The sequence below is a fragment of the Manis javanica genome, chromosome 3 (genome assembly GCF_040802235.1).
Source record: "Manis javanica isolate MJ-LG chromosome 3, MJ_LKY, whole genome shotgun sequence".
Taxonomy (NCBI): Eukaryota; Metazoa; Chordata; class Mammalia; order Pholidota; family Manidae; genus Manis; species Manis javanica.
In genome coordinates this window covers 144,707,356-144,721,579 of record NC_133158.1, presented here as the reverse complement: position 1 = coordinate 144,721,579, position 14,224 = coordinate 144,707,356, and the positions used below count along the sequence as shown (strand labels likewise).

The window sequence follows — 14,224 nt, the reverse complement described above, 5'->3', positions numbered from 1 at the left end:
CCTGGTGATGTTTAACTGAATGACTGAATAGTCAAAAGTGTCAAAAGTAATTTTGGCTTTTAACTTTTGTTAAATAGTTACCCATAGGTTAATATGAAATTTTTCCCAACACAAAGAATGATGTATATATGTGGCACATGTTTTGTCACCTGTAGCTACACAATGAATTAAATTGTAGACTGTTTCCACATTTTAAGTTACCTTAAATCTCTAGGATATGCTGGAAATAAAATGGCCAGATACAAGTCAGAAAATTTAAAATGCTGACATTTAGACATGAGTACACTTTAAAGAAAAAGCAATTTTGAGTGGCTTTCTATTTTAAAATTGTCCTAAGAACATACCCTGCTTGTTTAGACAGTAGAAGTGGCAGGGACAGAAAAAAGTAAGAGTTTTGTTAGTGGGCAGGTTAAGGGGCTAACTAATTGGCCATAGAGATGAGTGTGTCTAACCTTTTAACTGTATTCTCCTGTTTGTGACAGGAAGAATGCCTGAAGAATTAAGCTGGGAGGGGGAAGCCAGACACAAAGAATGAAATCCAGCATTAGCCATTCAGTCCAATTGTTCACACCCAAGTCACCTCAGTACAGCACCTCTCATGACAGGGTGAAGCATGGGCTTTAGCAAGTAGTCAGTCAGTTATTGCCCCAAACAGTACAGCCTTCTTGTCATAGCTCATACAGAGACCTCACTGGGAGACACGGGACTAAGGAATGTGGAATGCTGTGTATCTGGGTTTTACTTGAATCATTCAACTTGTGCTTTGCAGAGGGGCTTATCCCAGATTTCAAAAAAGACAGACACTTAATAAAGCATGGGAGAAATTGTCCACTTATCTGGTGAGTCAAACTGAGCTCACCAGAGAATTGGGATTAGGCCCTTGAGTTAGAGCAACTTCTTCTCTAGGGATCAGCCATCAAACAGACATGTTCTTATGTTAATTAATATGATTAATTAGTTTTATTAATTGTATTTTTTTGATTATAGGAAAGAAAATGCAAGGATAGGACAAGCGAGAGCAAACTTAGGACCCTTGAGGTTTGTCAGCTGGAGTCCAGGGAGAAGACAGATGACTCACTTAACTGGGTGATTTCAAGTGCAGATGATGTGACTACATAGATATGGGCAGGGTACAGGGAAAACCACAAGGATGGTGAAGCCTGGGAGGCCAGCAGTAGCTGGAAGGGGAAAGGAGGGAAGGGAGGGGAAGCTAAGGGGAAAGAAGAAAGGGAAAGAAAGGTCCTGGAGGGGTGAGAAAAGGGAACAGATGTGAGAATATGGAATATAAGCTATAAGAACTACCTACCTTCTGGGAGAGGCCACTCCGTGGGATCTGTGGCCATCAGCTATACAAATCTGTGCTCTAGGAGAGAGGAGAGCAAAGAGAATAAATACTCCAATGTCTCTTTTCTGCTACACTCTGGTCTCATGCCAGTGCTTCGCATTGCTTAAACCCTATCAAAAACCACAGAACAAAGGGGCCTGGTTGATAATGTCCAAAATTATGAGCTTTCCAGAGCACAGAGGAAAGTGGAGAAGAGTAGAATATAAATGGGAAGATGATGGTCAAGAGGCACAAAGTTTCAGTTATGTTAGATGAATACAATATGAGATCTGATGTAGTGTTCTATGGTTAATGATAATGTAGTGTATACTTGAAATGTGCTAAGAGGTGGACTTCAGTGTTCTTACCACACACACACACACACACACACAAAGAAAGGAATATGAAAACTATGTGAGGTGATGGATAGGTTATAATCAGCTTGATTGTAATGATTATTTAACAATGCATGCTTAAATTAGGTCATACACCTTAGATATATACAATTAAAAATGTTAATTATACCTTAGTAAAGCTGATAAAAGTATAATGTTAAATGAAAAAGAAACCATAGAATGATGAAAACAAAAAGAGTTTATCAGGAAGGATAGAGAAGAATGAACAGAGGACAATTTCTTGGGATATTTGGGGCCATTTACTAAGGTATCTGTTCATCTCAGAACAGTGCATTCAAATCCTTTATTCAACAGATATTTTTTAAACCTCTCCTAAATGCCTCATCTGGGGAACAGGCACCTCGAGGTGACTCAGTCACCATCCCTGACTTTAAGAAGCTTATTGGGTGGGGAGGAGGGTGGATCAGGAAAATAGTTAATGCTGAAATAGGGATCACCACCGGTCGCCTAGGAGGCAGAGTGCGGTGTCTGACCCTCCTGTTGAGTTCATAAGGCCTTAATGGAGGAGGGGGAGTTGGGGGCTTCCTGAAGGAAGGGAAGGAGGGAGCCAGTAGAAGCCACACTGTCATCAGACACCCAGTAAAGGAGCACCGAGTTCCTGGGCCGCATGAGGTTTCATATGACCAGACTTAGGGAGTGTATGGGGCAGGGCTGGCGAGGGGAGAGTGCGGAGAGACAAACTGGTCAGGCCCTGGTGCAACAGGCCCTGGCTGAGGAGTATGGAATCCATTCTGAGAGCACTTGGGAGCTACTGTTGGTTTCTAGGAGGGAAATAACATTGCCAAATATGGAATCAAAGACAAAGAGGACTAGTGGGAGAAAACGGGATGGGAAAGACTGATTTGTGTATGTTTTTAATGGTAAATTAAAACAAAACTTTCTCAAACAGTGAAACTCTGAGTAAAGATCTGTTGAGCAAACCAACTTACTTATCCATCTTTGAGAAAATGAGGACATGGTTTGGAACTTCCAGGCCAATTGAATTGAACTGTTTTTGTATGGTTAGCTTACATAACCAAATGATGAAATCAATCCTCCAAATTGTCAGCAGAGCAGCTGTTCAGAAAGCTCTTGTTAGTCATTGACCTTATGTTTAATATGATTTCCTAGAACGTGGATAGTCAGATTGAATAAAGTACTGCAGCAAAGCCCTCCCCACCCGGCAAGCTCCCTGCAGTGAAAGAACCAAGGAAAAGAGAGTGGCTGGCAGAGTACAAAAGCCCCCTTCCTTCCTTCCCCCCACCAGGTCCCCAGGGAAAAAGAGAAGAAAGGACGCCACAGGCACATCTCAGAGAAGAAAGTGCCAGGACTACCAATGACTCCATCTCTCCTAGGCATGATGCAGGGGAAAAAAGAAAAAGTTTGCATTCTAAGTCCTGCTCTGGTTTTTAAGAATAACTAAAGATTCTTACCCAACCTATTTCCTTTTCTGTTTAAAAGCAGCTTCATTTATTGCTTATCCCACTTATCCCACTGGAGGTGGGATTGACGTGACAAAGGGTTAGGTGGGAGGGATAAAAGCTTGGTGGAAATAGAGGGTAGATGTGGAGACTTATTCTTAGAATTAGTGTCTAGAGTGCTGAAGGGTAAGTTTTACCTTGAAAATAAAATGCCATGTATAAGATTGAAAGGATGCTCTATCTCTGTATCTCTATCATTTCTCTTTCTTTATCCATTTACCACATATACTTTGACTGCATTGTACTTGCTTCCACTACTGTGAAAAGCACACATGTCAGAGAGTTAAAATAAAAATAAAGAAGTTGACGCATAATGTATGGTGGGGGGGACAATTGGCAATTGCATGTTTAATTTGACTTAAGCTTCTAGCAGCCAAGGCAAATAAATTACCTCTGTAAGGCTTATAAATTGTTATTGCTGATGGAAAAGAAATGCCCTATTTTATCAGAAAGGGGTAAATATCTCCCAGTACTCTATCCTAAAATTTCATTCTTTTATATGAGAGAAACTGCAGCAAAGTGTACAGTGTCTTATATTGCAATTTTGCAGAAGATGCAGAAATGTTCTTCATATGAGGTTTCTTATACCAATATTGGATATAAAAGCAGCAGCTTTTAATAAAAAGGAACTGAAAACCATGACCTGCTCTTCTGAATAATACATTTTATATTATATACAAAACAAAACAAAATGAACAATAACAACAGCTGTCCAATTCTGAACTCTTACACTTCTATGCCTCCTCTAGTTAGGGTTTAGTATTCAGTAGCCCTGGTTTACGGCTCGCATTGTCACTTCCGAGTTAGGATTCTTCCAGCTGTAAAAAATACCAGAAACCTCAACCAAAAGTGCCTTGTGCAAATGAGAGAATCTATTGGTTCATAAAACTGAAACAAATCCATTAGTGTGCTGGACTTTCAGGCTCTAGTGGGACTCAGGAGTTCACAGCCACACTAGGGCTATGGCGCCTTGGCTGTTTCCTCAGCCCCCATGCTTCCTGCCAGGTCATCTTTCTTCCCCATTTAGTATCTCTTGTAGAAGCAAATACTTCTACTGCAGTTGCAGGGTTCCTCCCGCTTCAAAAGTGTCACGCTCTAAAATCGGAGAAAAAAAATGATACTCTTCTTCAAATACTGAAGGGAAATGTAAACAAAATTGGTTAAACAACTAATGTCAAAATATAATGTTGAGTGAACTAAGCCAGACATAAAAGAACAGATAATTTTATATGAAGTTTTAGAATAGGAAACGGGCAGGTCTACCAGTGTATGCACTTGGCAGAACTCATACTTACAAGCACTTATGATACATGCATTTCACACACTCGAAAAAGAAAGCCCAGGTCCTAAAGAAGATGCTTGCTGACGTAAGAAGTGACAGAAGTGGGCTAACGTGGGAAGCAGGGAGACAGGACCCTATCGCAGTTGGCTTAGACCAGACTGAGAAGTAGTGATGCATGCATATTCTCAAGCTGGGGCCAACAGGATTAGCTGATTGACTGACTGGGGGTTGTGAGAGGAACAATTACTGAATAGCCAAACTCAGCACATGTTCATTACCAGCAAGCAGCATATATAATACTGTTGACAGAATAAATTTGGGAAGAATGTAGGTGGATCCATATAAGCACATCCCCACTCTGGAAAAATAATAAGAAACATTCTTTAGCAAGGTAAAAAAAAAAAACCCACATAATTTGAATATTCGAATTTGATTAAGAATCAGATTGAAGTGTATGTTGAAGCACTTATCCATTGTGAAGCCTAGACCTCTCAACAGTGTGTTATATTAATTTTGCTAACAATTGTCCTCAAATGTTATTACCCATTAAGTGCATGGGGTCAATTTGTAAGATATTTCTTTTCTTTTTCACAGGAAGAAATGAAAAGATTGCAGAATACTTTAGAACAAGTTAATGATGGAAAATATTCACTTGAAAAGTAAGTAAAAAACACTAAAGGAAATGCAATTATGTGTGAGGTTGAAAAACTCACATAAAAGAAAAACTACTTGGCAAGGCAGAAATGAATAAGTAAACTTGATAATTTCTCATGATACCATTGTGGTCAGGATCCAGAAATGTGACTCACTTGAGATATAATTAGATAAATATATGCCAGTTGGTTTATGAAACACAAGCTTTGTTGATTAACAGAGAATATGATACCTGCAGTTGTCTCTGGTGCTGTACCTGAGGGCTTAAAACTTAATAATGCATGTCTTTGGCTTTTGATTGTATCGTGCATAGAAGGCAGTCACAGGATTTGCAAAAGCATTAACAAGGATAACATTAAGACTAATAGAATGAATATTCAAAGTAGTACTGCAGAGTGGAACAAAACTGAGTTGAAAAAAAGGTAAGATAGAGATGAAACTGAACAGACATACATAAAAGTAGAGACTTCCACGTAGGTTTTTTAAAAATTGTGCAATTAGAGCATGTGAGAGATATATCCTGATGTCAGTTTGTGAGTAAATGCTGAGAGGTCTTATCTGACATTAACATGAGACCCTGATTTTATATGGCTTCTAAAAATATTACCACAATATTAGACTGATTAATAGGTATGCCTTGTGCAGATGAAATATAAAAATGAACTCTCAGTTACTGAGCATTTGCCATGTACTCTGTTAATGCCTACAGGTCTTCCTCATCAAATTCTGACTACAGCTGTTTGATATAGGCATTACTATTTCCATTTTATAGGCCAGGAAGGAGGCTTAGAGACCTTCAGCACGTGCCTCAGTATTCTCAGTAGTGGGGATGACTTGGGTGCTTTCAGACCCCCTTCACCACTCGTTAAGTCCCAGTATCAAGTGCATGTGTGTGTCATATGCGGCTCTGGGCACCACAGGTAGAAAGCCTGCTAACATCCCTAAGAGCACCAGAGGTCAGAGTGTGAGGACTCTGGCACCATGTGAAACTGCCACAAGGAGCTGACGATGTATAGCTGGAGAAAATAAATTTCAGAGGGAATATAATGGCTCTCCTTAAACCTTTGAAGGAATTTTCCTCTGTAAGACGGGCTAAATTGCTCTTCCAGCTCTAGAATGCAGAACAAGGATCAGCACATAGGATGTATGGAGAAACAGCTCTGTGACTCAGGAAAAGGATCACTTTTGTAAAAACTGAGCCTGAATGGACTTCCTATTAAGGAGTAAGCTGATAGAGGAGGTGAGGACCTAGGAGAGTGTAAATGACTATCTACTCAAGATGCTACTGAGACATTTCTGAAAATGGAACACCTGGATTTGATTCCTCTTTCTCATTTTATCCTAGCTTTTGGAGTCTTTTAACCACTCTGAACCCCTGTTTCCTCACCATTAGAAATGAAGATAATAGTACTGGCTTGACAGTCTTACTGAGAGCACAAAATAAGACACCTCTGATAGCATGGTGTCTTTAATTTCCATCTGGGTGTCTGTTTAGACTAAACAGCCTCTCAGGTTCATTCTGTCTCCATGATTCTAAGAATTTTGCCATGTGTCACCACTTGGACAGCTTCTGCCCAATGAAGTTGCTGGGTTATCTGTGGATTTAATGTATTGTGTTAAGCCTGTTCTCATTTATGTGAATAAATAAGAATAAAATAGGTCAGCTTTCCAAACCCCTTTCACCATAATTACCACTAGCTAAATGTAACAGTAATAACTTAAGAGTTTGGGATTGAAAGTAGAAAGATTTCCCTTGTATGGAAAATGTAATGTCATTAGAACAGTGGTTCTTCACCCTGGCTGCACTTATAATTACCCAGGGAGTTTAATAAAAATGTTCTGGCCTAAGCCCCTCTCCAGACAAATTAAATCTGAATCTCTGGGGGTGAGGTCCTGGAATCAGTATTTCTTAAAAGCTTCCTTTATGTGATTCTAACGAGAAGCTCATTTGAGAGACAGTCATCTAGGTACAGTTTAGACTCCTTTTGGTTATTCAGTAACTTCATGTAGCTTAATTCTCTGAGGACATGCTTTCTATGTGATGTCCAGCCCGTTTATTTATTAAACTTGGTTATGCAGGTTTTTCATTATTGATTTTAATGTAGGAGGTGAACTCCTGATGTTTTTTCTCCTGCTAATTGACCACAACTCTGTGTTAAACCTCTCGCTAACACTAACACGGATCTTCCCTGATCTTGGCTCCCAGGAAGGTACGCAAAGAATAATGGCCTCTGTGTGGGCTTCTGCTTCTTCCCTCCTCCCATATTTTTCCCTCTCATTATCCAGAGGCCTAGGAAAGCTAAATGCTTCTGGAAATGGCCAGTTTGCTTTTTGTATGCTTATCTTTCCCAAGCATGATTGAGAAATTCCAGGGATGGGAATTAAAGTCTCACCTCAAAACATGCAGGCCTGTGGGGTAAGCTTCTCTTTCATGCTTGTCCAGGACACAGAGAAAACAAATAGTGGTTGCCAATCCTAACAGATATACCCATTTGCTTGGAATTCTAGAGGTTTTTCTGGTCTGCTTCAGGGTAAGGCTATATCCTTGGAAGCTGTCAAATTTGATTGAAAAATTGGTGTACTTTACGTGAGCAGATTAGGCATTTCATTACAGCTGTAGCTGACTTAGGTGCTGAAGTAAATCATCCCAGCTGCTTGAAATGACCATAAGTTAAGTGATAGTGATGTCACAGCAGTTGATTGCTTATCCCCCCTGGGAACATTACATTTATTCTGAAAGCTCAACAGGGTTTTGTGGTAGACAGTCACTGTGAAGGGAGGGGAGGCTGTGACTCCATTCTACTTGAGACCACACGCAGGGCTGAAAGGGCGCATCGCACACACACAACCCTTGGTGAAGCATGGCTTGTACCCATAACAGAGAAGAGCAGTGAGTAAGGCTATTACTCAGGAGGCTACTAAAGGCTCTATTATTTTTATAATCATTTATTAACATAAGTAAGATCTTGGGCTCATTGCAATTTTTTGTAAATATTAATCAGACTAGGTTCCTGGTAGGAAATACGAGATGGCAAGTCTTGCATTCTCCTCACATATAATCACACTATTACCCACAGTAATTTGTGATGGGATGAACTAAAGCTATCTAATTTAAACCTATAGGTGTTCATACTTTATTGTTTGTTGAGGATATATACCTGTAGCCCCAAATTGGCAAATTTGTTAATATTATACTTTTTGTTCTTTTTATGAAAGCTTGAGCTTTGTCTTTAGTTGCTACATGTCTACAGGTCCCACAATATCTCTATTGCCCAGTTTGCTAGTTTGTTATTAAGGATGTCATCTGAAGTCAACATGACAGTATAGTTAAGAAAGATAGAGTTCATTCATAGTTACACTGAGGACCACGGCCTGAGAGCAGCCCATCAGTGTGCTCTGATAAGCTGCTCTAATCCCCTTCATCTGAAGTCATCTTAAATACTTCCTCTATAGCCAGGGATATGTGTAAAAAGGTTGTATTATCATTACATCAAGCAGTGTGGCATAAATACATCTAGTTATTTTCCTAAAAGATCATGCCAGAGACATCCTAGATGCTATCTATGTGTGTGAGGGGAGACAAGGACAAGGATTTCATTGGATGGACTGCCCCATCTTCCTCTGCAGACAGAGAGGGCTTATGTGACATTATCTTATCAGTATTGACCAGAAAATTCCTGACTGACTACATTTCTGGGAGAGGTTGAAACTGCAGTTAGACTGGGTGTTGAGCCCCAGTTTGGGGACTTGGCCTAGCAGAAGTAACCCCATGTTGGGCCTGGGTCTTACTTTTTAACAGGTTTTAGTTAACGAAATATTAAGGTATCCTTGTTATAAAGCTGTTAATTCTACACGACCACAGAATCATAAAAATGAGACTTCCATGCACACTGAGGCTGGATTAGTTCTCTGTGTGTTTCCCCTTTAAAAACATCTGTCACACTTGTAATTACTTGTTTAATATCCATCATCTCCTAGTTTGTAAAATCATAAGATCAGGGAGACCATGTCTAATGTTTTCATCATTGTGTCCTCCACACCTTGCATCCTTTCTGTCACATAGAAGTCATTAAAATATATTTGTAAGTGAGTGAATAGGAGAATTAATGATGGACTCTGAATAGCAATGGCACATAGCAAACCAGAAGGGTTTTTTTTTCTTGCCCCTCAGCATCCCAGCTGGTCAGCCACAGAGCTATCTTGTGCTGATGGTACCACCTAGTGGCCATATAGGAATTTATCCTACTGACCATGTTTTCTCTGCCATTTGGTTATTCCTTAGTATTTAAAAAAATTTTTTTAATCAATATATAATTTTTTTGAAGTATAGTTGATTGCTAATTCCTTTCTAAAAATGAGAAAATCCTGATGATACCTGTAGTGCAACTTTTTAAATCATTTTCTTTACTGTAACAACAGTCCTGGTCCTCATTGTATGGTCAACCTGAATACCTTCAAAAATATTTTCCAGCATTCTCCTTGAACTCCTACTGAAACCACTCTTAAAGATCCCATTCACATTTTCCTTCTCCAAATACTTTATGTTTCCTTGCAGCAATGTTTTTTACACTTTGGATCATAATCCACTGATGGTTTGTTAAATCAATTTGATGGGTTACAACTAGCCTTTCAAAAAAATCTGAAATACATTAAAAATATTAGAATACAAATTAAATCTAATACGGGAATTAGTTTTTTGAAATTTTTGTTTCCGTTTTACACACATCCACACTTACCACATGTACATATATTGGATTGAAATGTCAAATATTTGACCTATAAAAACCACAGTCAGTAGGATTACATTTAATAAGTCTGATATTAAAATTCTCCAAGCATACTTTGTGAGACTTGAGTTTTAATGAGTCTCTGCTGTACAGTGAATTGAACAAAATCTCTCTGAGCTTCATATTTCTTAGCTGTACAATGGGGAAAATTATACTTAATTGATAGACTCCTCTGAGAATTAAATAAGATAATGCATTAAAATGTCTATGGCAGTGTTTTATACATGTTATGTGCCTGATGACTGTTGATTTTCTGCTTATCCAAACACTTCCTTTTACACTCCTGCTCTTTTCCTCGATTTCCACCAAATTGCTCTTTATTGTCTAAAAATAGCCTGAATTTTTTTCACCCCTACTCCTGTTTTACTATCTTCCTCGTACGTATTACCTAACATACCAATTTACCAAATTCCTGTCCATTCTTTAAAGCCCAGCCCAACCACCGCCATCTCATGAGGCCTTCTTCGACCAGCACAGCACCCAGAGATAGTCCTGTAAGCTTGTTAGTAGGAGCGACCATTTACCTACAGTCCTCGCCTTTCTCCAGGGTGGAGATTCTTGGCTTTGTTCATAGTGGAAGCTCTGAAAGAGCTTATGGAATGACAGGAGGAGATATTCAGTGACAGGGGCATCGCTGGGGATGACTGAGGTCCTCTCTGCAACTCGCTAGCTGGACAGTGCCTTGGGATTTATAACAGTCTCATTATTTTCTCCCCATGAAATGGTCCAATATTCTGCTTTCCTCTTTGCTTAGGTATGATTTTCATGCCTTAGATCTGAATGTTGAATGATAGAAATAAAAAAAACAGCAAAGGTGAAAGGCAAAACAACATTTTCCTTCTATGGTATGCTTATTTACCCATTGGCTATCAATAGGAAGCTTTCGGACTCTGTTAATTAAAATGAACACAATTGCAACAAAATCTGCTTTCAAAAAATCATAAATTAGCAGTATTATTTATATTTATATAGCAGTAACATTTATAAATTAGCTATGAATGTTAACTTTCTGAATTCAGCTATATTGAGACATTATTTTTGTTTGTAGTCACCAGCTGGCCATGGATGTGGACAATAATTTTGAAAAGTATCACCTTAATCTACAGCCCTTGGAATCAAAGGTGAAAATGTAAGTCATTTCAGAGTTTATACTAGAGCATCAGTTTTACAGTTCTTGCTATTTATTAGCCGCTGAACTATTCTGGGATTTTGAGGTATAAGAAGTACATATTTATTCACATTTGTGTGTTTTGTGTTATTTCCTCTTTGTTCTAAGCAGCAACAAAGCTGTTTGGGGTACACATCACCATCTATGGATAGTGTAGGGAATTACTTGATTGTGATCACCAACATTTCTTGTTTTTTCCCCCTTTCGGGCAGAATGTGGTTCTTCAATTTCCACTAACATTTTGCACTCTTCCATCTCAGTAACTTGGTTAATTCCACTTTGGAACGACTTGGTTATTTCCATATCAGGCCATTCCCTTGTTACACACACACACTCACACACACACCCTTTCAACCTTCTTGATCCTTCCTATCTCCACTGTGGTTCTCATCCAAATAGTCTGGAAAAATATCTCTTCTCTTTCTTTCTCACTTCCTATTCTTTTTTATTCTCTCTAAATAAAGCCAAACGTGAGTCCTGTTACATTAAAAAGTGCAAAATATACCTCAATATTACAAATGACTATTGCATTTAAAAAGTGCAAAAAACATATCAATATTAGTGAGCTAATAAGATCTTAAGTGAGAGAGGCTATATTCTAGAAAAATTGTAAATTTCTAAAATCATCTTTAAGTAGAGAAAGGGCCTATCATAATCACCTTAGAAGCTATTTAGAACTATTCATGCCTGCTTCCTATGAACCTTTTCTATTTTTGATTTTCCTTAGTGGTGCATGTAAGAATTTCCAGTGAGGGTATATGTAATATCATGCATACACATAGAGCTTAATTACCTGAAAACCATATATCTGTGAATTTAAACATGTCTGAGCTTGGCCAGGATCGCTGGTCATTAGCAGAAAAATAAAGGAATCTTTTAGAAAAAAAGTCACCTTGAAGAAGGGGACCTTGAGGTTACAACTCTGAAGAACAATAAGCCATTGCCACATATAAGGATTGAAATAGAAATGATGCAGATATATAATATACTGCTGGATAAAAGCAAATGTTAATACACACCCCTGTAAATCTATGTTAACCTTGGTTATCAGGAAAAAGCTTGCCTCTGAGTGAGAACATAGGGCTCCCTTTCAAGGTAAAGTTCAAACATGGCTTCTGAACCAGTTGGGTCCCCCACTAGGAAGCTCCGTGTCATGCTTACTAAATGAATAATGAATCCTGCTACCAAACTGTTTTATGCAAGCAGTGTGTCAGTCTCACTCAATATATTTATTTTGGATGGAACAACATAGAGATCTATTGAATACAAATCATCTTTTGAAAGCCTACTCATTAAATATGTTCAATTCCTCTTCTCATTTTTTATTAATATATTTGATTTAGTGATGAAACAACATTTAGATTCTATCAAGGAGAGAGAGATAGACAGACACTGGAGGAAAAGGATGATTCTGGAGAGAATTTCAAAGCTATTTCTCAAAAAAAAGCTTGTTAAATTGCATTTGTTTGAGAGTAATGTTTATCAACTTCAGTCAAAAGTTTAATTAAAAGATGATATAGATATAAGGGAACAGTGCTTGAGAGCAAAGACTGTGGAGTTAGAGCAATCTGGGTTCAAATGCCATCTGTGTTCTTTATCTACTGTGTGACCTTGGTAATATTGCTCACCTCTCTGGGCCTCAGCTGCACTCCTCTGTAAAATAGGATTGTTATCTATGTCTTAACTGATTTCAGTGAGCTTTCAGTGAAAAAAATCCAAGAAAAACATTCAACCTAGTGTATCTTTTCCATGCAGTTGTACCTTTCCCAAATTTTTATGTCAAACTGAGCTTATAAAATATTACCAGTAAAGATCCTCAGGAATCCAGCATACCATATCGATGTATATGATTAGCATATGCTACTTAAAAATATTTGGAAGTGTTTGATATCCTTAATTACAATGATTTATCTAGGACCTCTATTTGTCAAACTTGGGGCTGATTTAGATACCTTTTTTTGATTCCTTGCAAGAATTACAAAGAGGTTACTGTTATTCCCATTTTGTGACTAAGCAAAATGTAGGCCAGTAAGTTTAGTATTTTGCCCAAGGCCTTGGCCAGTGAGAAGTAAAACTGAGAAAGAACCTCTGTTACTCTAAACACACTTAGTTTCTAGGGGATTCCAGTTCACGATGGTGACGTAGGAAGAGCCTGAACTCGCCTCTTCCCACAGACACACTGCATACAGCTGCACATGGAAAAACTCCTCTGGAAAGAATCTAAAACCTGGTAGTGTGACCACTTCACCCTGGCAAACCATATAGAAGCTGGTAGAAAGGCTGAGACATAATCTTGCCATAAGCCCTACCCACAATGCTATGACTCACATTTGGGAGGTAACTCAAAATTTGTGGCTTCTCTTGAGAAGGAAAGGGTTTGTACCCGTTATCAGGCATCCCAGCTAAAAAGCCTGGCATCTGGGAGATGAGTCCCCAAAACATCTGACTGAAGACCAGCAGGGTTCCCTCCACAAGACCCTTGGGGCTATGGTGAACTGAGGAACATCTCTTAAAGGGCCTGAGTGCAGATTCACCCGCTGCAGGGCCCATGCTTCTAGAAGTAGTCTTTTGAAAAGTATCCAGACGTTATGTGAAATAAATGCATTTGCAAATTTTACAGCCTGGGTATGAGGGGTGGAGGCCTGCCGGCGTGCCCTCCAGTGAGCGAGGCTGGGGGTCACCGTCTCCCTGCTCTCCCGCTGCCTTGCCAGCATCGTCTGTTCTCTTTTCTTTTTCTTTTCCTTTTCTTTCTCCCCTCCCCTTCCCTTTTCTTTTTCCTTTGCCTTTTCTTGCCCCTCTTCTCAGTGGGTGCCGTCTTTGAACTTTCCCTCTCTTGTGCTCCCGAGCACCAGAGTCTTCTGGAGGGGAGCTTCTACATGCATCTGGTGCCCGGTTTTTCTTTGTCTGGTGACCCAGTTTTTGTGGCAGCCCCTCTGGGGACACCCCTTGATCACCTGGCTCTGAGGCCAAGGGGGCTTGCATTCTCAGGTCCCACAGGACTGTAACATTCTTGGGTCTGAATTGACTGTAACCAGACAGACAGTTCTTGCTGCATTGCCACTCCCAAGGCACTACATAGACAGCAGCCTGAAACACACTACCAGCCTTTCTTTGAATGAAGCCTGCTTGCTTG

At 39.3% G+C, this 14,224-nt stretch overlaps 1 protein-coding gene across 1 annotated transcript in view; it reads left to right on the top strand.

Annotated features, from left to right (window-relative positions):
- The window catches only part of IQCJ (IQ motif containing J), a 282,074-nt gene that overhangs the window by 160,320 nt on the left and 107,530 nt on the right, over positions 1–14,224 (top strand). Inside the window, exons 2-3 of the mRNA XM_073232156.1 lie at positions 5,077–5,141; positions 10,972–11,052. Of these exons, the coding sequence (XP_073088257.1) occupies positions 5,077–5,141; positions 10,972–11,052 (146 nt within the window). The remainder of the gene's footprint in view (positions 1–5,076; positions 5,142–10,971; positions 11,053–14,224) is intronic.